The sequence below is a fragment of the Meles meles genome, chromosome 12 (genome assembly GCF_922984935.1).
Source record: "Meles meles chromosome 12, mMelMel3.1 paternal haplotype, whole genome shotgun sequence".
Taxonomy (NCBI): Eukaryota; Metazoa; Chordata; class Mammalia; order Carnivora; family Mustelidae; genus Meles; species Meles meles.
The window spans coordinates 13,477,222-13,498,462 of NC_060077.1; the positions used below are offsets into that span (position 1 = coordinate 13,477,222).

Consider the following 21,241-nt stretch of genomic DNA (forward strand, 5'->3'; position numbering starts at 1 on the left):
CCAAGTGCCCCCGAGTGATCAAAGTTCTTAAGCAGAGTCAGATCCGGCCCCAGGGAGCTGACAACGGAGTCTGAACACACCTTGGGCAAGAACCGGGACAGGGTGACAGCAGCCAGGTATAAACTGAGACTTCTGGCACCCGAGTGGCTATGCTGATCGGGGTGGCCAGCCCCTGCCATCTGCAAAAGGGCTGGTGAATAATGCATACCAAGTCCTAATCCCACAGGGAGAACAGCCCCTTAGATTTGCAGCCTGACTGCTGGCCAGCCTGCAGATAAGGTGCACCTGCCCAGATCTCCCTGGGGGGCAGGCCCAGCTTCTCCCAACACAGGCAGCCTGGGGCAGATGGATGTGCTTGGATTGAGTGGCTGCCTGCAAAGGTGGAGGGACATCTTCCCAAATCCTCCGGTGGGTGCCACTTTACTCATCCTTCAAGGCCCCGTGTTTCCTTTTTGATTCCACTAACCCCAATTAAGTAAGCCCACTTCTGTTTTTTTCACCATATGAGTGGTCCTTCTGGTTTTGTAATCTTCATGACATACTGTATTGGGAGTCTCAAATTCAGGTGGCTCCAAGGACTACAGTTTACATAAATACATGAAGTGTGGTCTAGGGTAAGACAGCTGAGCATGGTGGGGACTGGGGCAAGTGGCAAGCCCATTTTACTCTGTTCCAGCCCATTGCCACGCAGAGAGAGATGTGAGCGTAGTGTGATCAGATCTTCCCATTTTTCAAAAGACAGTAGAAGTTTGGATTTTAAGTGTGCCTGGCTGGCTCAGCTGGTAGAGCCTGCAACTCTTGATCGTGGGGTTGTGAAGTTCAAGCCCCAAGTTGGGTATAGAGATTACTTTAAAAAAATGAAAGTTTAGGGTCGCCTGGGTGGCTCAGTGGGTTGAGCCTCTGCCTTCAGCTCAGGTCATGGTCTTGGGGTCCTGGGATCGAGCCCTGCGTTGGGCTCTCTGCTCGGCAGGGAGCCTGCTTCACTCTTTCTCTCTCTCTGTCCACCTCTCTGCCTACTTGTGATCTCTGTCTGTCAAATAAATAAATAGATAAATCTAAAAAAAAAGAAAATTTGGATTTTAATGTGAAATTGTCCTTTTCGTAATTAAAAGACTTACATAAATGTTTATAGTGGCTTTATTCATAATCAGCTCAATAGCTGATTGGATGAAGAATGGAGAAGCAAATTAATCACACAAAGAGATATACTCAGCAGAAGAAAAAAAGAAATGAACTATTGATGCACACGGATCCCAAATGCATTATGCTGATTTCTGCTTCTGGCCAAGAAACAGTAACATGGACCAGATTTACCTTCTCATCTGAAACAACCACAAAATAGGGAAAAACACATGAAATTATGTTTTTCATTCAAGACGCTGGACATCAGTCAACAGAGGATGCGGTCACTGGGAAACAGGAAACAAATTGTAGGAGTTACTCTACCATTGTCCCACTTATTGTCTTGAGAGTTTCTAGGCGATGGTGCGGGGAGGGGGGATCCCAGGTGAAGCCTGGCAGACCCCCAGAGTTGAGAAGATAGAGCTGAGAGCCCTTGGGGTGCAAGGAAGTTAGAATTGTAAAGAGGAAACAGCTGCACATAGAGACTCCTGGGGCCCACCAAACCCCCTCCAGCAGTCAGCAGAGCACTGGTCAGCATGTATGCAAGGACAGCCACCTGAGGCCAAGGAAGGAACCACCTAAAATGATTAGAAGTAAGAGTGTATAGCCCTCACACTGGCGCAGGAATAGTGCCTCATCCCAACAGCCAGAATGGAAAACTTCATGGTGTACTGATCTTGCCTCACATAGTGGGGAAAAATCAGGTCTCGACTGAGCCCTGTTTTAGTCCCAAATAAATGCTAAAGGCGAGATCGGAAAGGATAAAATTGTTTCCAAGTAACTGCGTCTAATGTAAAGCTTAAGGATATTTTTAGGGAAACTGAAATACAAAAGAAGGAGAGGGAGGGAAGACGGGAGGAAGAGAAGAAAAAGGGGTAGAGGAAGGGAATCAATCAACAAGGTAAAATTCACAATGCCTAGCATCCAGTCTGCAATAATGAGGCATGAAAACAAGCCTTAATTCACTTTAATTGAGAGGTATTGTTTGGAGTTAACTGTGTCTCCCAAAGATATATATATATTTTAAAGATTTTATTTATTTATTTATTTATTTATTTATTTGCAGAGAGAGAGAGAGAGAGAGAGAGAGAGCATAGGCTGGCAGAGAGGCAGACAGAGGGAGAGGGAAAAGCAGGCTCCCTGCTGAGCAGTGAGCTGGACATGGGGCTCCATCCCGGGACCCTGGGACCACGACCCAGATGCTTAACTGACCAAGCTACCCAGGCAATCCCTCCCAAAGATATGTTGAAGTTCCAACCTCCAGGGATGACAATCATAATTCAAAGTCGGTAATTAATTAACTGGAAATCTTGAGTAAGTCATGCTTTTCTTTAGGCATCAATTAAGACTTCTAAATGTCGGGGCACCTGAGTGGCTCAGTGGGGTAAAGCCTCTGCGTTCGGCTCGAGTCATGGTCTCAGGGTTCTGGGATCAAGCCAAGCCCTACATCGGTCTCTCTGCTTGGTGGGCAGCCTGCTTCCCCCTCTCTCTCTGCCTGCCTCTCTGCCTGCTTGTGATCTCTCTCTCTGTCAAATAAATAAAATCTTAAAAAAAAAAAAAAGACTTCTGAATGTTTCTCTGTGTGCTTATGTATATATTCCCCATTCAGGGTTTATTTTGTTGTTGTTGTTTTTTGTTGTTTTTTTTAAAAGATTGTGTTTATTTATTTGACAGAGATCAGAAGTAAGCAGAGAGGCAGGCAGAGAGAGAGTGGGGGAAGCGGGCTCTCCACTGAGCAGAGAGCCGGATGTGGGGCTCGACCCCAGCACCCCGGGATCATGACCTGAGCCAAAGGCAGGGGCTTTAACCCACTGAGCCACCCAGGCGCCCCTCCCCATTCAGAGTTCTTAGAGTGGTTTATGAATCCCAAAAGTTGAGAACCTTTGCATTAGATGATCTTTCATGTTTATTCCTTCAACAAATATTAAGGACCTACTATGTGCCAAGCTCGGGGGATACAATGATGACCAAGACAGAGACAAGATCCCTGAGATCTCATGCTGATTCTAAACCCACGGAGGGATTCACACAACCAATATGGAGACAAACACTTTGAAGCAACGGTAACTTATATGAAGGAAATAAGACAGGTGACATATAAGTGACTGGGAGGGGGCATGAAGCTCTGAGTATTCAGGAAAGGTCTTTTTTTCAGAGGTGTTGTTACCAACCATTTGAATTGTGGCCCCCAGAAAGATATGTTGAAGTTCTACGACCCATTACCTCAGAAGGCTGTCCTTCTTTAGAATCAGGGTCTTTGTGCTCGCTTCGGCAGCACATATACTAGAATCAGGGTCTTTGCAGATGTAATTAGTTCAACTTAGATGAAGTCATGCTGGAGTGGGTGGACCCTTAAATCCAGTAAGATTGGTGTCCTTATAAGAGGACACAGAGACAAGTACACGGGGAAGAAGTCCATGTAACAACAGAGGCAGAGACTGGAGGGATGAAGCTGCAAGCCAAGGAATGATAAGGACTGAGGGCCACCACAAACTAGGAAGAAGCAAGGAAGGATTTTACCCAGTCTTGGAGCTTGTGCTTGCTGACACTTTGATTTCATACTCCTAGCCTCCAGAATTGTGAGACAGAATACACTCCTATTGTTTAAGCCACTCAGTTTGTGGTATTTAAATAGCGCAGTTTGTGGTTAAGGCACTCCTAGGATTTTTTCTTCTCTTCCTCCTCCCCTGCCCACTCCTCCTCCTTTTGTTTTTGTTCAGTAATCTCCGAGTCCAGTGCGGAGCTTGAACTCAGAACTCCGATCAAGAGTTGCACGCTCAGGGCACCTAGTGGCTCAGTGGGTTAAAGCCTCTGCCTTCGGCTCAGGTCATGATCCCAGAGTCCTGGGATCGAGCCCCGCATTGGGCTCTCTGCTCAGCAAGGAGCCTGCTTCCTCCTCTCTCTCTGCCTGCCTCTGCCTACTTGTGATCTCTCTCTGTCAACTAAATAAATAATATCTTAAAAAAAAAAAAAAAAGAGTTGCACGCTCTACCCACTGAGCCAGCCAGGTTCCCCAGCAGCCTTAGGAAATTAACACAGGTGTCCTTGGAACTAAGGATTGAATGATGAGGAAAAGGCAACCATAAGATTTGGAGAGAATGTTTCCTCCAGGGTAAGAAGAGAAAAAGAAACCGTGTCTGGGAAGTACTGATCCAGGGGAGTGAGATAGGAGATGTGACTGTGAAGCTAGGCAGGGTTAGATCTTGGAGGTCCATGCAGACAAAGGGAGGCAATGGTGTCACAGGAGACAGACACAGCTGTCAAGAGAGTCACGCAGAATCTTAGGGGGCAGGAGTCTTGGTTGCAGTTAAGTAATGACAGGGGAGACGACGGGTCCCTCTCTGAGCTTCCCGGCCCTGCCTGGCGACCTTGCTGGCTGGTCAATGTCAGTTCTAGCATTCCAGGCCGTTGGCTTCGACTCTGGTCAGGCAATGCCAAGGGGTGGTGAGCTTTCACCTCCCCTGAATCTTCCTTACGACTCCAGAAATCCCAAATAAACACAATCTAAGTAAAATAAGCTCTGCAGCTTGTGGACAAGCTCCCCAGCCTCATAGGAGAGACTGGAAGCGCAGGAACATTCTCAAGGGGGCGGCAGCAGACCCCGCCAAGCCGCGCCAAACTACAGCGCCCCCCATCCAGCGCGCGGGCGCGCGGGGGCGGAGCTGGGGAGGTGCGCGCGCATGCGCGGGGCCCTGCCTCCTGGCGAGGGGGTGGGGCGGGCGCTGGGGCGGGGGCTGTGACGTCAGGTGCGCGCGTGGCTCCGGCTGCGCAGGAACAGCTGGTGCCTCCGAAGGCGGCCGGCGGGCGGACGGGCTCCGGTGCTGGTGGCCGCCCGCGCCACGCTGCGGGAGCTGACGCCGCCGCCGCTGACGCCGCCTCGCTCCGCCGCACCATGTCCGGCCAGCTGGAGCGTTGCGAGCGCGAGTGGCATGAGCTGGAGAGAGAATTTCAGGAATTGCAGGTAGGGCCAGGCCACCTGGTCGCGCAACTCTGCTACCTGCGGTGCGGTGCCTTCCCCTTCCTGCCAACCCAGCCGGGGCGGTGAGGACCATCAGGGTCCAGGGGGCTGTCCCTGGCTGGGCACTGGGGGCGGTGGTCCGCGTGGGCCAGCACCCTCCTATCTCCCAGCACTTCAGTTCTTCATCCACTTGGGGCGCCCGGTCGAAGCTCCCCATTACTCCGCCTTCGCACCGACTCTGCTCCGCGCACCTCCTTCTCTGCAGAAAGTTGGTCTGTGGCCTCTGAGGGGAACTTCCAGGTGTGTCATGTGGGGGAGGCCTGAGGGAACATATATGGGCTGGGACTCAGAACAGCCCAGCCCCCACCTCCGCGGGGGTCTCTCCTAACCGCACCCCTGTCCACCTGCTTTTGGCAGCCCAACTTCTGTATTTTGGTGGAGCAGCGCTCTCTTCTGCAACTACATTTTGAGAGATGTGCTTGGGAGCCGTTCACCTTGAACCCCTAGGCTTTGCTCAGGGATTAGAGACCCCTGTTTTGTGTCTTTGGGACTCTGGTGTCTGTGCCCTCCTCTGTGCTGCTACTGCAGGCTGAGTTTGGCGTTGTGGATGGCATCCGTCACTTCTGACAGCTGCGTTGCCTCCCTCCGTGATAGAGGCTGCTCTCAGGCCTCACCCATCTGGCCCAGAACCTTATACAGAGTAGGGAGAGGGCAGATGTAAGAGAGGCCCCTTGAGAAAATGGCATTGCCCCTGTGGGGTCCTGGCAGGAAGAGCTGTCCCTGAAAGGCAGTTCAGACAGGTCTCAGCTACCAACTCGGGTGGCTAGAGACACCTCACACATGAAACCTTGGGGTTGGCCAAGAGGGACTCCTGGACCAGTTTTGGAGATGGGGCTTTTTCCTCTGCAGCTACTAGATTGTATCTGTTTTCTCTGAAGTTGGGCTCTGTTTGCCCGAAACCATACTGCACAGCTCTGCCCCACTTCTTCCCGTCCCCGGCTGGAGCCATGACATTTTCCCTGTCCATGTAGCTCTCATCTCCAGTTGACTGGCCTCTTACAGGGTCCAGAGGAGGGGAGAGGAGATTGTCTGTGATGAGTCTTCTGGACCTGAGGCAGTAGGCCCTGATGTTTAAAGAGGGGATTGCTGCAGAGACGGAGCAGGAAGATGGGGGCGAGGGGTCTGTTTTAGGCATGAGCAGAGAATAAAGTATCCAGAACCAGTAGGCCTTTCTTGGCCTGTGCGGCATGTGTGGGTTGGTGCCCTCTCCACGTCTGGGGCTTGGGGGCCCACCCAGTTCCCAGGGGACTGGTCTGGCTCCAGTCCTGTTGAGAAGATTCAGCTGCTTCCTAACACTTTGTCCTACTGGGCTCTTGGGTCATGTTCAGCTGTGAAGCCATGGAAGGGATGTTAGGGTCGGGAGTGGGAGAAGAGTTTTACCGTGTGGAGCTTTCGTTCCTGAATTTCTTTCCCTTGCCCTGCCTTACACTAGGAGGAGGAGTTGTCTTAACACTTCGGAGCCATGCAATTAATGCAATCAACAGCAATTAGCTAGCTAGTCTTGGCAGGCGGAGCTCGCAAAGGAGACATTGGATTTGTTGTTGTGTTCTTACTTGGTATCTTTGGGTTTCAGGTATGTGAGAGACAGAGAGGAATTGGGAATTCTGGGTTTTGTCCCCTGGTGCACAGCGAGGGCTGGAGGACAGCTGACTATGGGGAAACTGTGGTGTCCGTTACTCAGTTCTTCAGCAGTGGGGGAACTGGAATGGACCGGGCCTATGGGGAGGAGAGACTCTGCTGGCCTCAGGGTTTGGTGGACAACTCTTGGGTCAGAGGTCAGTGATGGATGGAAGGCCACAGAGTCCACCGTGTGTCAAGGTCATAGACATTGTCTGTATCTTCATAGATGAGGAAACTGAAACTTGAGAATCTAATTCATTCAGCTGTGTGGGATCACACAGCTCTTGAGAGGTAAAGCTGCCATTAGAACTTAGTAGTCTGAATGCTTATTTTGGATGTCTGTCATTGTGCTGGTAGGCCCCGCTCCCTCTTCTCACTTCCACATCCCCCATAATAAATATGAGAGCTTTGAACTCCTGAGATGAAAGTTTCTGGGATATGTATATAATAAGTAGGGTATACGTTGTCATTGGATATGTGTTGGACAGACTTTCAGATACGAGACATTTATTGGGGGGCAAGGAGGTCACAACAAGTAGGCAGGTGAACAGATTGGAACTAAAAAGAAGGATTAATTTTTTTTTTTAACCAGAAAATTCCTGTGTATCTTAATTTTCGTATATCTGCCTCTGAATCTGGGATTTGTGGGTTTCATGTTTGTATCTCTCTGATTCTTTCTTAGGGTCATAGCTAATGTCTGTGTTTCACCTCTTCTTCCCTTTTTCAAATGAATAGAGGAAAAAGGAAACCTTTGTTTTTGGAATCCCCTCACCGCAAAAGTCATACTCTCTGGGACTTTCTAGAGGAAAGAATCTGTTCTCTTTTGACTGATTTGTATCTGCCAGAGCCTCACTAGACTCAGGGGCAAGGTCAAGTGGCTATGGGAACTTTGGTTTTGGCTGGCTGGGGTTTCATCCATGCTGGTGAATTGAGCATCAGTCTGAGACCAGCACATGTTTGGCCGTGTAGCCTGTGGTGTGACCACAGAAGGTCACTTACAGACACTGTGGCAGGTGATTTAATAAGCATTTCCTGACTTGCATCACTAGAAACCTGACCCCATCTCTCCCCATCCAGGAAGGAGGTGGCCCGAAGAGGCTGTTCCCTAAATCTGACCTTACAGAAATGCAGGGACCTGGTAGGCCACTGTAAAGATTTTGGCTTTTCCTACCAATGGAATGGGCATCTCTTTGGCTGCTGTGTATACAATAGACATGAGAGGGACAGGGTAGAAGCAGGGAGGTCAGTATTATTTTATGAAAACCCTACGAAAGAGATCCTGTTGTCCTGTTTAACAGAGGGAAAATCATATACCCAAAGTCACATGTCTTGTAAGTACTGGAGTCAGGATTCAAACCCAGGCTGTTGAATGTCAGGGTCTATACTCTTAACCACTGCTTAAGGCAGGTCTGTGCCCTGGGCACACTTTTGTAGGCTTTTCTCTTCCATCTTGCATTGCCTTACGGGTCTCTTTCTTTAGAAGTGCTTTGTGTGGAAAGCCCCTGGACAGGGAGTCACAGTTCCTGGGTTCAGGCCTGAGGCCTGTGCCTGTCTAGTATCTGACCTTTAGCAAGTCATCACTCTGAGCTCGAGTTTCTTTATCTACAAAACAAAGATTGACAATAATAACGGTAAGAGCTAACTGTAGGATTCATGGATTATTCCATTTAATCTAAATGACCAACCCTGCTTTAGACTGAGGCTAAGAGATGTTAACTAACTTGAAAGTCATGGAATTTTGGAATCTGAACCCAGGTCTGCTGTGTATGTCAGATATTTTGGGGGTTCCTAACACTGTGGGCTCCCGAAGTATCTTGAGACCCTTGGCTCTGCAAGAAGCTTTTGAACTTGTGGGGTCTCATTTCATTCGTGCACTACTTTATATATGCTCCCTCTCTATATATAATATAAATGTATATGTAGTAAAGCACTGAACTATATATATATATATATATATATGCATATGTATAATACATTAGTCAGGATTCTTAGTTGCAAGTGACAGAAACCCCATTCAGCTGGCTTTAAGCCAAAAAAGGAATTTATTGGTTCATATATTGGAAAGTCCAGTGACAAATGGCTTCAGGCCAGGCTAGGTCCAGGGGCTCCAATGATGTCTCTCTGTGTGTGTGTGTCTCTGTTTCTTTTTCTTCTTATTTTTTTTGAGATTTTATTTATTTATTTATTTTAGAGAGAGATGCGTGTGCGTTTGCAAGTGTGGGGAGGAACAGAGAAAGGGACAAGCAGACTCCATGCTGAGGGCACACCCCAAGGTGGGGCTCGATCCCACAACCCCGAGATCGTGACCCTAACCGAAACAAAGGGTTGGACGCATAACCAAATAGCCACCCAGGCACTCCCTCTCTGTATCTTCTGTATCAGCCTTATTCTCAGGCAGTCTCTCTCATGTTGTGGCAAAGAGGTGCACTGGCCACTCCAGGCTGACGTCTCCCAACCCAGCAAATCTGGCCAAAACAAGCAACTTTTCCTTGGTAATTCCCACAGGAGTCCCACACAAACCATATGAAAGAAGAATGAGGGAGATCCAGATAGACCTATAAAGAAAATGAAAATACTGATAGTAAGAAAAGAGAGAGGGATGCTGGACAGGCATCTTTTGGGGGGGTCATAGAAGTAGTTTATGTCTGTCATTCCCAGACTGTGCCAAGGCACCCCTGAGGAGCTGCATTAAGCTCCCAGGGACACCAAGGGATAATTTCAAGTTTCAAGGGAAACACAGTGACATCTGTCCTACACCGCTTAAACTGCTAACTTGGGGTAGTTCACGCTTACACGTTAGGTCACATTCTTTCTGATGATGGCATATCTTTGTAAAGTTAGGTTTTTAGTGATGGGTGATTAAAATCAAGTACTGTGTATGGGGTGCCTGGGTGGCTCAGAGGGTTAAGCCTCTGCCTTTGGCTCAGGTCATGATCTTGGGTTCCTGGGATCGAGTCCCGCATCGGGCTCTCTGCTCAGCAGGGAGCCTGCTTCCCCCTCTCTGTCTCTGCCTGCCTCTCTGCCTGCTTGTGATGTTTGTCAAATAAATAAATAAAATCTTTTTAAAAAATCAAGTACTGTGTGAAATCTGTGTGAAAGAAGAAAGGAGGGGGCGCCTGGGTGGCTCAGTGGGATAAGCCTCTGCCTTCAGCTCAGGTCATGATCTCAGGGTCCTGGGATCGAGTCCCGCATCGGGCTCTCTGCTCCGCGGGGAGCCTGCTTCCCTCTCTCTCTCTCTCTCTCTGCCTGCCTCTCTGCCTACTTGTGATCTCTCTCTGTCAAATAAATAAATAAAATCTTAAAAAAAAAAAAAAAGAAAAAAGAAAGGAGGATGACAGTGTCCAATCTGATCCCACAGTCTGAGAATTTGTGCCGAGCCCAATAGCCACACACATTCCATTAGTAAATAATTTTGGTTATTTCAGAGTGAAATAAAAATGTTTTTGTCCATTTCTGCGTATTCTCCCCCCGCCCCCCAAAAGGCTACTGAGTTGTTAGGACATTAATACTTTTCAATTATTTGGCCTGAAGACTGTGGGAAGTGTACTGAGACCCAAAGGGCGTGGTGAACCAGCAAAGTTTGTGAACCTTTGTTGTATGTCCTGATTGCGGTGGTGTTTACACCATTGTATATGTTTGCTAGAATTCCTTTAGTTGTACACCTGAAAATTGATGCACTGGTATGTACATTATACCTTAATAAAACTGATTTAAAAACAAATAAACCAGTATATGGCCTGTTACATAAAACTCATCTAGTGACCCCTTCATGGCTGAGGAAACTACAAAGAGCTTATATGACTTACCTAAGAAGTGACTACTCTGGGATGATGAGTTAGGTTATCTGGCCTCCCAAATGTCTGACACCCCTGTCTGATACCCGCACTTACTGTTCCTGTAACAGACATCACCAATCAATCCTGGCCCATGACTCAGAGTTCTTTCCAATACAGAACTGATGCCATTTTGGTGAAGTCAACTTGCCATCCTTAGTGGTGTTTTCATGTTGATGAGTCTTAGCGAAGTATACTCAGCATCCAGAAATCTTCATTTGAACTTGATTCCTTGGAAAGAGAACTATATAAATGTAATCTCTCAAAAACTTCTGATAGAAGCACAGCTATCAGACACCACATTTTGCTGGTGGCCATGACTCTGTTGCAACCTACCGGGTTGCCCACCAACTTTGTGATGCTTCTGAGCCAAACCCCTTTCTGAAAATGCTGTGAGATTCCATTGCTAGCAATTCTTGCAGTAAACGTGGACTCAGGTTCTGGATCTTATGATGTAGCCAAGTTGTGTTAAGCAGGCATTTCCAGATGTTCCACAGCCGGGCTGAGACCTGGCGTCATTAACCTCATCTTCCCACCGGGGCAGAGCTTGGGGCCTCAGAGAACAGGAGAGGCAGCAGATTGCCTAAGCCTCCAACAGAAACCTGCTTGTTTGTGTCTTCTGTGCGTGGTATAGAAGGATGGTAATTAGCTGTGTAGGAAAGGAGGTATCGGCATCCCAGCTCACAGAGCCAATGTTAGCGCTTCTCTCTCTCCCTCTCTTTTGATCCAACCTGCATGTTTAGTTAGAAGTAATACGTATCTGCAAAGTTAAATATTCAAGTGGAGATGTTCAGGAATTTTCAGAATACTTGTTTTTAACAGCTAAATACTGGAAACCTAATGTTCTTCCGAATGGATAATTCCACTGAGCATCCTTAGAATGGGGTATGATGAGCAGAATGAGTAAACTAGACCAACATGTGTCAACCTGGATAAATGTTTTTAAAAGAAGAGCAACATTGAGTGGCAAGTTGCAGAGACGTATATGCAGTATGACATGTATGATAAAGTTAAACACATTCTAACTGATGCTATGTATTGCTTGCTGATACATGTTTATGGAGTACAAGGGAGTGATATGGGCCAGATTCAGTATAGTGGAGATCAGGCAGGGCCCTGATGAGAAGCAAATGACTCTTCCAGAAGGATCTCACTCAAAGGAGTTTTTTTGGTTTTGGTTTTGTTTTTTTAAAATTTTAGATTTTTAAAATTATTTATTTGACAGAGAGAGAGCCAGCAAGAGAGGGAATACAAGCAGGGGGAGTGGGAGAGAGAGAAGCAGGCTTCCCACCAAGCAGGGAGCCTGATGCAGGGGCTCGATCCCAGGACTCTGGGATCATGACTTGAGCTGAAGGCAGACGCTTAACGACTGAGCCATGCAGGCACCCCTCAAAGGAGTTTAAAGGAGGGACTGTTTACAGAAGTGTGGCAGTTTAAGGGTGAGGCCTCTAGAGCTGGGGCCAGTCCTGTTCCTTAAAGGGCAGAGGGAGGGGGGCATCACTAGAGTTTGGCCAAAGCTTGTTGCTGGGGGAGGAGAGCTGCAGGACGGCGCTGCAATGGCTGAAGGCTGCAGCAAACCAGAGGAGGCAGGAGGAACAAATAACCCAGCTTCTCTCTCTTCCTGCTGTGCATCCCATGGGCCAGTCTCAAGTGGGAGGCAGGGTAATGGCATCCAGGAGATGCTGTCCATAGGGGTCAGCCTCCTCGGGCAGAGGGAAAGAATTGATCAGAGGTGAACATGGGGGCAGAAATAACCAGTAAACGGGTTCCCCTCTTTGGGGGCAGAGGATAGAAATACCATCTCAAAAGAATACTTAGGGGGCCTTTAACTCTCTGTGCACTACTATTATTTGTTAAACTGAGGGTGAGAATATGGGCGCTGATGTTTATTTTCTATCAATTAAATGATTTTCTTTTTTGTATGCCTGGAATATTTCATAATATAATGAGCAGGAGACCAAAAAGTAACCCAATAGTACCAAAACGCTAATAAAGAAAAACAGCTCCAGGGTGCCTGGCTGGCTCAGTTGGAAAAGCCTGTGACTCTTGATATTGGGTCACGAGTTCGAGCCGCAAGTTGGGTGCAGGGATTACTTAATTAAATAAAACTGAAAGAAAAGGGGGCACCTGGGTGGCTCAGTGGGTTGAGCCTCTGCCTTCGGCTTGAGTCGTGATCTCGGGGTCCTGGGGTCTGGCCTTGCGTCAGACTCTCTGCTCAGCAGGGAGCTTGCTTCCTCCCCCCTCTCTCTCTGCCTGTCTCTCTACCTACTTGTGATCTCTCTTTCTCTGTCAAACAAATAAATAAAATACTAAAATAAAAACGAAGAAAAGAAAAAAGAAAGGCAGTTCTATAGGTTCACTTTCATTTACATGTGATTATGACCATGTAGATATTATTTACTGCAGAGTCGAGTAATGAACTATGCTTTTTTTCTCTTTTGGAAATTTTAACTAAATTTATATAGTTAGCATTTAATTCTTTACTGGCAGTGCTTATAATTATCCTTTTTTTTTTTTTTTTAACCACTTAAAGCTCCTTCTTTAGATATTCTGTCAAGTGTGTTTCTTTTCTTTGGCCTTGAACTAGACAAGTTAGGGGCTGGGGGCTTTGCTTTGTGCTCCCGAATGGAGTTTTTTCTTTCTTTCTTTTGCAGCTGCTTGTCTACCTTGGTGCCCCCAGCACTCGGGGTTATTTTTAGAGGTAGCAACTTGATGTGGGAGTCAATCACATTTAATAAGCTGGTACTCCCTGCACCGTGTGCAGAGAGTGGACTCCCAGTGTTTGGTGTTTCCCGTGTTCCAATCCACTGCTGCCAAGTTTAGAAATTAAAATAGTGGCTTGGCAGTTTGTCACTTTCTTTAAGAGTTAAACGTACATTTACCATATGACCAGCAATCCCATTCCTAGGTATCTACCCAAGAGAAATGAAAATATGTCTACACAAAGATTTGTACATGTTCATGGAAGTAGTATTTATAATAGCCAAAAAGTGGAAATAATTGGAATGCCTGATAACAGGTGAATGGATTAACAAAGTGTGATGCGTCTATACGAAATTTTTATTGTTAAGTAGCAATAAGAACATAGTAATACATGCTTCCCCCCCACTATCTGAAAGTACCACCTTCTGGTGAAACCTTTCATAAGCCAGAATGGCAAAAAGCAGAGTATCCCCTGCTTCCCGAAAGTTCGAGTTACACCACTGCTTTTTTTTTTTTTTAAGATTTTATTTATTTATTTGACAGAGAGATCACAAGTAGGCAGAGAGGCAGGCAGAGAGAGAGGCAGGCAGAGAGAGAGAGAGGGAAGCAGGCTCCCTGCTGAGCAGAGAGCCCGATGTGGGACTCGATCCCAGGACTCTGAGATCATGACCTGAGCCGAAGGCAGCGGCTTAACCCACTGAGCCACCCAGGCGCCCACACCACTGCTTTTTTGGAAAGACCCCATTAGTACCTGTTTTTGCTAACCCAAAGAGATCCAAGGAGGATTCTCACTTCTTTTTTTTTTTTTTTAAAGATTTTATTTATTTATTTGACAGAGAGAGATCACAAGTAGACAGAGAGGCAGGCAGAGAGAGAGAGGGAAGCAGGCTCCCCGCCAAGCGGAGAGCCCGATGCGGGACTCGATCCCAGGATCCTGGGATCATGACCCGAGCCGAAGGCAGCGGCTTAACCCACTGAGCCACCCAGGCGCCCCGGATTCTCACTTCTATAAAAAAAAAACCTCTACTAAAAAAAGCTCTACTAATGGCGGTCTTTCGTAAAAGCAAAATGGCATAACATGAACTTTCAGAAAGCGGGGACACTTGTGTATGCTACAGCATGAATAAACCTCAAAAACAGCAGTGTTTTTGCTGAGTGAAAGAAGCCAGACCCCACACACAAACTGTATGACTCCATTTATGTGAACTATTCAGAAAAGACAAATCCATAGAGACAGAAGGTAGGGTAGGGGTTGCCAGGGGCCGGAGGGAGGGGAGCAGAGGGAGGAGTGAGCGCTGTCATAGTCGTGAGGGATCTTGCCGGGTGGTGGAATGTCCTAAAACCATGTGGTAATAGTTGCATAACTTGGCAAATGTGTAAGCATCACTGAATTGTACACGTAAAATGAGTGAATAGGGCGCCTGGGTGGCTCAGTGGGTTAAAGCCTCTGCCTTCGGCTCAGGTCATGATCCCAGCATCCTGGGATGGAGCCCTGCTTCCCCCTCTCTGCCTGCCTCTGCCTACTTGTGATCTCTGTCTGTCAAATAAATAAATAAAATCTTTTTTAAAAAAATGAGTGAATTACACAGAAAATGTATGTGAATTACACCTTAAAGTTGTTAAAAAATGATGGCTTAGATTTTTGGTTTGTAGAAAAAACACCCAATTTGATTGTTCAAAGATCTACAGTTTTAGGTGTCTGCTTAGTTACTGGCTTGATGAAGGATTCGTTCAACGAGGCTCCAAGTCCTTGTTTTTGGTGTCTTTAGGATGATAGCACCCAGGGCCAGAGTTTGGTAATAATGAGTCCAAGATTGTGTGGCTAACTTTGCCTGGAAGGAGAACTCTGTGCTTTGGCATTTTAATCTAGATTCTGACACTTGCCTCTGAAATGCAGACATTCAATCTGAACTGGCAAAGCCAAACAGAATAAAACAGCATTTCTTTGTTTAAGTAGTTGGGAAGTCAGAGGTGTACCAGCTGTAGGTATGAGTTCATCCAGGGACTCAAATGGAGCCATCAGGGCTCAGCCTTCATCTGCCCCTCTGCCCCCGTTTTCCCATCAGTTGGATTCGTGCTCAAGCAAGGCAGCTCCATTAGCTCTGGGCTCACACGAGCTCTTCCTCCTTCAGACTAGTGGAAAAAAAGCTGCTCTTTTAAAGCAGATCTGGTAAAAGCCCCCCCCCTCCCCCCCGCCAGCTGAGATTTGTGGGTTTTGAATGCCTGTCCCTGAATCAGCCAGTTGGGTCCTGAGGCTGATATTCTGATTGGCCAGGCCCAGGTCACCTGCCCTGGAACCTGAGGCAAGTTCAACCCCATTCCTAGCCAGATTTCAGTAACTGAGTGTGGGGAGGGCTGGGTTTCCAAAGAAACTGTGGAGACATTAACCAGAAGGGGAATAGCTGCCTAGTTGACAGAAACAATAGAAGGCTTCCATATGGTGACCAATTCCATTTGAGGCTACAGGTTCAAGGCCGACTGGATGAAAGCCAGGGCTGGATTGCTGCGGTGTGGTTCTTCCTGCTGCTGGAAGATGCATTTCAAAACACAGGTCTGAGGGTCTTCTGGAGACACGCTCCTGTGCAGAGGATAGCCGGGGATTCCGAGGGCAGACAAGAATTGTATTCCCCACCCGACCTCCCAGAACCACCCCATGGATGGTGCGTTAAGAGACAGCTGTTGAGGAGGACTGGGTGGCTTCGTCGTTCAGTGTCTGCCTTTGGCTCGGGTCATGATCCTGGGGTCCTGAGATCAAGCCCTGCATTGGGCTCTCTCTGCTTGCTCTGTGGGAAGCCTGCTTCTCCCTCTCCCACTCCCCCTGCTTGTGTTTGCTCTCTCGCTGTGACTCTCTCTGTCAAATAAATAAATAAAATCTTAAAAAAAATAAGAGAGAGAGAGCTATTGTAAAATGGTGCAGCTGCTGTGGAAAATGGTATGGTGGTTCCAAAAAAAATATTAAATGTAGAATTACTGAATTACTATTTGATGTAGCAATCCCACTTCTGGTTATATACCCGAGAGAACTGAGAGCAGGGACTCCAAACAGATTCTTATACATCCAAATGTTCATACTAACATTATTCACACCAGCCAAGATACGGAAGCAGCCCAAATGTCCATCGAATGATGAATGGATGAAGAAGGTGTGGTGTATATATATATAATATATATATATATATTATATATATATATATATATAATATATATATATATATAATATATATATATATATTATATATATATATAATGGAATATGACTCAGCCATAAAAGAGAATGAAATCTTGCCATTTGGAGCAACGTAGATGGAGCTAGAGGGTGTTATGTTAAGCGAAATAAGTCAGAGAAAGACAAATACCATGTGATTTCACTCATATGTGGAATTTAAGAAACAAAACAAGCAAAGGGGAAAAAAGAGGCAAATCAAGAAACAAACTTAATTATAGAGAACAAACTGATCATTACCAGAGGAGAGGGGAGTGGGGAGATGGGTTAAATAGGGGATGGCAATTAAGGAGGGAACTTGTGATGAGCTCCCCGTCATGTATGGAAGGGTTGAATCACTATATTGTACACCTGTAACTAATACAACATTGTATGTTAACTGATTGGAATTTTAAAAAATGTAATCACTTATCTCCCCTCACTCCTCCCAAAAGCTTTCTGTATTTCTTCCCAAAATATGTATTTTTTTTAAAAAGTTTTATATATTTTTTTTCTTTATTTTATTATTTATCTATTATCATATAATGTATTATTTGCTTCAGGGGTACAGGTCTGTGACTCATCAGTCTTACACATTTCACAGCCCTCACCATAGCACATACCCTCCCCAGTGTCCTATCACCCAGCCACCCTATCCCTCCCCTCTCCCCCCAGCAACCCTCAATTTGTTTCCTGAGATTAAGAGTCTCTGATGCTTTGTCTCCCTCCTGATCCCATCTTGTTTCATTTTTCCCCTCCTGACCCCCCACAACTCCACCACCCTGCCTCTCAAATTCCTCATATCAGAGAGATCATATGATAATTGTCTTTCTCTGATTGACTTATTTCGCTTAGCATAATACCCTCTAGTTGCACCCACCCAGAATATTTCTGAGAAGTCAGACATAAATTATGAAGAACTAGAAGGTTTCACATGTTGTATGATTCAATTAAACTATATTCTCTTCTGTTGGGTTTTTTAAAAAAGACCTAATATATGGCTCTACGTATATAGAGTATTTAGAGGGTCAAATTCAGAGACAAAGTAGGATGGTGGTTTCCAGGGGCTGGGGAAGCAGAAAATGGAGTTATTATTTAATGGACTTGGAGTTTCAGTTGAGATGATGAAAAAGTTCTAGAGATGGATGGTGGCGATGGTTTCACAATGATGTGAACACATCTAATACCACCTAATTGTACACTTAAAATTATTATTTTTTAAAGATTTTATTTATTTGTTTGACAGATAGAGATCACAAGTAGGCAGAGAGGCAGGCAGAGAGAGAGAGAGGAGGAAGCAGGCTCCCTGCTGAGCAGAGAGCCCAAATGTGGGGCTCGATCCCAGGACCCTGGATCAGGACTTGAGCTGAAGGCAGAGGCTTTAACCCACTGAGCCACCCAGACGCCCCTAAAATTACTATGGTTTTTAAAGATTCTGTTTATTTGAGAGAGATGGAGAGAAAGAGAGAGACCATGAGTGGGAGGGGCAGAGGGACCAGCAGACTCACTGCTGAACAGGGACCCACCCCTATTTGGGGCTTGATCCCAGGACCCTGAGATCATACCTGGAGCCAAAGGCAGCCGCTTAACTGACTGAGCCACCCAGGTGCCCCTGCACTTAAAATTATTAAGATGCTGGGGCACCTGGGTGGCTCAGTGGGTTAAGCTTCTGTCTTTGGCTCAGGTCATGATCTCAGGGTCCTGGGATCAAGCCCCACATCGGGCTCTCTGCTGAGCAGGGAGCCTGCTTCCCCTTCTTTCTCTGCCTGCCTCTCTGCCTGCTTGTGATCTCTGTCTGTCGAATAAATAAAATCTCTAAAAAATTATTAAAATGCTAGGGCGCCTGGGTGGCTCAGTGGGTTAAGCTTCTGTCTTTGGCTCAGGTCATGATCTCAGGGTCCTGGGATCAAGCCCCACATCCGGGCTCTATGCTCAGCGGGGAGCCTGCTTCCTCCTTTCTCTCTCTGCCTGCCTCTCTGCCTACTTGTGATTTCTCTCTGTGAAATAAATAAATAAAATCTTTAAAAAAAAAAGATGCTAATATTATATGTGTTTTATTAAAATTAGAAAATTTTAGAAATTTTAAATTATTAAAATGGTAAATTTTATACGTATTTTACCACAGTTAAAGAGCGAGAATAGGAGGCAGCTGTCTGGAGAAAAGTTAGGAGGCAAGAAATAATTGATAACCTTTCCTACTGCTTGTGGGACTGTAAGAGGTGGAATCAACAGAGTCTGGGTGTGGGCTAGGGATGCCCCGGGAGTGGAGAGTATGTCACACTGAGGGCCCTGTTCCTGACTCCCCCACCCCAACCCCACATTGTCCTCCTCCTAACTGGCAAATCTTGAGTCTGGAACTGAAGACAAGAGTGATCCCAGATGTATGGTCTCCAATATAAGATCTCCCCTGGGAAGTGGCTCTAGCTAACGGCAGAGAGAAAGAACCAAAGGGGAGCAGGAGTGACTCCAATATGCAGGGGACAAAATAGTGGCAGGGCTCATGGACTTCCTATCCCTACCCAGTCTGATGCCTTAGGGTGAGCAGAAAGTATCACCAGCAGAGATTAGAGAAGTGCCTGTAGAAAAGTAGATGTCACTGAGTGCTGGTCAGGTGTTGACAACTGTCATAAGCTGTGGGTGGGAGTGTAAATTGGTACAGCCACTCTGTGGGCAGTTTGCCAAGATCTATTAAAACTAAAAACAAGGCTGTACACTCTGACCCAGTGATCCTTCTTCTCTTCTCTAGAGAGATGCTTTTGTGTGTGCCCAGGGAGGCAGTGCAAGGCTATTAGTCAATGTTGCGTTGTTGGTTACAGGCAGAGACCGGAAACAACCTAAATAAATGTCGAGCATTAGAATGGCTCCATAAACGGTGGTGTGTTCATAGTGTGAAATATTGCCTAGCACTAAAAAGATTGAAGTACATCCCTACGTTCTCATGCTGGTAGATCTTCAAGACATATTGTTGAGTGATAAAAAAAAATCATGGAATCATGTCCATATTCTGATACTGTTTATATATATATATATATATTTAAAGATTCTATTGATTTATTTGACAGAGACACAGCGAGAGAGGGAACACAAGCAGAGGGGGAGAGGGAGAAGCAGGCTTCCCACTGAGCAGGGAGCCTGATGCGGGGCTCGATCCCAGGACCCTGGGATCATGACCTGAGCCGAAGGCAGAGGCTTTAACCCACTGAGCCACCCAGGCGCCCCTTGTTAATATAGTTTTAAAAATCAAAAGTGTGTACTAAGGTACAAGCTAAGCTGCTATAACAAAGATATCCCCAAATTAAAAAAAAAAAGGCTTAAATGAGATAGCATCTTTCTCACGTAACAGTCCAAAGGGAGGTGTGGTCCAGGGTAAATGGTGTTCAGTTATGTGTGTTCATATGTATGAAACAACAATGATTACATTTTGCTCATGGAGTCTGTGGGTTGGGAGTTTAGACAGGGCACGATGAGAATGTCTTGACTGTGCTCAGTGATGTCAGAGATCTTAGCTGGGAAGACTGGACGGGAGTAGCTTCCTTGGCTGTGGCCGGAATCATCTGGGGGTTCTTTACCCCCACATCTAGATGTCTGAGCTGCAATGATGAGAATGTTTGTATCATTTGGCACTGTTGGTCAGAGTGCCTACATGTGACTTCTCTGTGTGACTAGGATTTCCATACAATATGGTGGCCTCAGGATAGTTGGACAGTTTGCTCTAAAGCAAGTGTTCCAGCAATAAGGCTGAAGCCACATGGGCTTCATGACTTTTTTTTTCTCAGAGCCTGTAGTGTTGCTCTTGCCATATTTTATTGGTCACAACCAGCCCCAAGCCTGTCTCTATTTAAGAGGAGGGAACAGAGATCCCACCTCTATGTGAGGCATGCTAAAGTATGGGCCATCATGTTTTAACACCATCACAGGCGCAAAGCTCGGTCACATGAGGTCACAGAGGTTGGCTTGGCTGGGGAAGGGACAGTGGGCTTTGCCATTGACATCACTCAGCTTCCATCTCTGGTTTCAAGGTAACTAACTGCACCTGTTGTCGCCATATCGCTGTTAGGGAAAGGGACATCGGAGGGCCAGCAGCTCCTTATAAAGGTCACACGTCACACCTACCTGCCTCCCTTTGGCCAGCTCGTCATCCTGCTGCTACACGTAGCTGCAGGGGAGGCTGAGAAATGTCTGTTACTGGACGGCCACGTGCCCAGCTACTACTCGGGGGGGGGGGTCCTGTTACTAAAGGAAGTAAAAGTGAATAAGCATTAGAAACAATGCAGTTTTGCAACAGTGTGTATCTCTCATAGGTATGTATATATATTTATGTGCATATGTATAGAGATAGGTCTATATAGAATATAGAAATGCCAGGCTACAGTCTGGAAGAATACATAGAAGAAAGTGGTACCAGGAGTTACCTCTGGAGAAAGGGGAGAAGGCAGGATGTGGGATATTCATAGCTGACTGTAGGCATAGCGGTAGTGTTTTAATTTTTAACAAGGATAATGTCTTCATGTTTTACTTAAGAAATTAAATATTAATTTAAATCCAGGAGGGCCTGGTGAGCATCTGGCTGCCTGATGTTGCAGTCTTGGTCTTATCTTTCTGTGGTGGGACCCCACCCCAGAAATGCCAGGAGTTAGCAGAGCCCTTTATCTTCTGGGAGCCTCAACTGCTGTTGCCGAGGACTTCTGAGTCAGAAGCCCCACCTTCTCAAGGCCTGCGTAGGGTGCTCAGGATCTCTCTGCC

At 46.4% G+C, this 21,241-nt stretch overlaps 1 protein-coding gene across 1 annotated transcript in view; it reads left to right on the forward strand.

Annotated features, from left to right (window-relative positions):
* The first annotated feature begins 4,875 nt into the window (after nucleotides 1-4,875).
* Nucleotides 4,876-21,241, forward strand: part of TMEM120B (transmembrane protein 120B) — a 43,658-nt gene continuing 27,292 nt past the window's right edge. Inside the window, exon 1 of the mRNA XM_046024876.1 lies at nucleotides 4,876-5,083. Within this exon, the coding sequence (XP_045880832.1) occupies nucleotides 5,015-5,083 (69 nt within the window). The 5' untranslated portion in view covers nucleotides 4,876-5,014. The remainder of the gene's footprint in view (nucleotides 5,084-21,241) is intronic.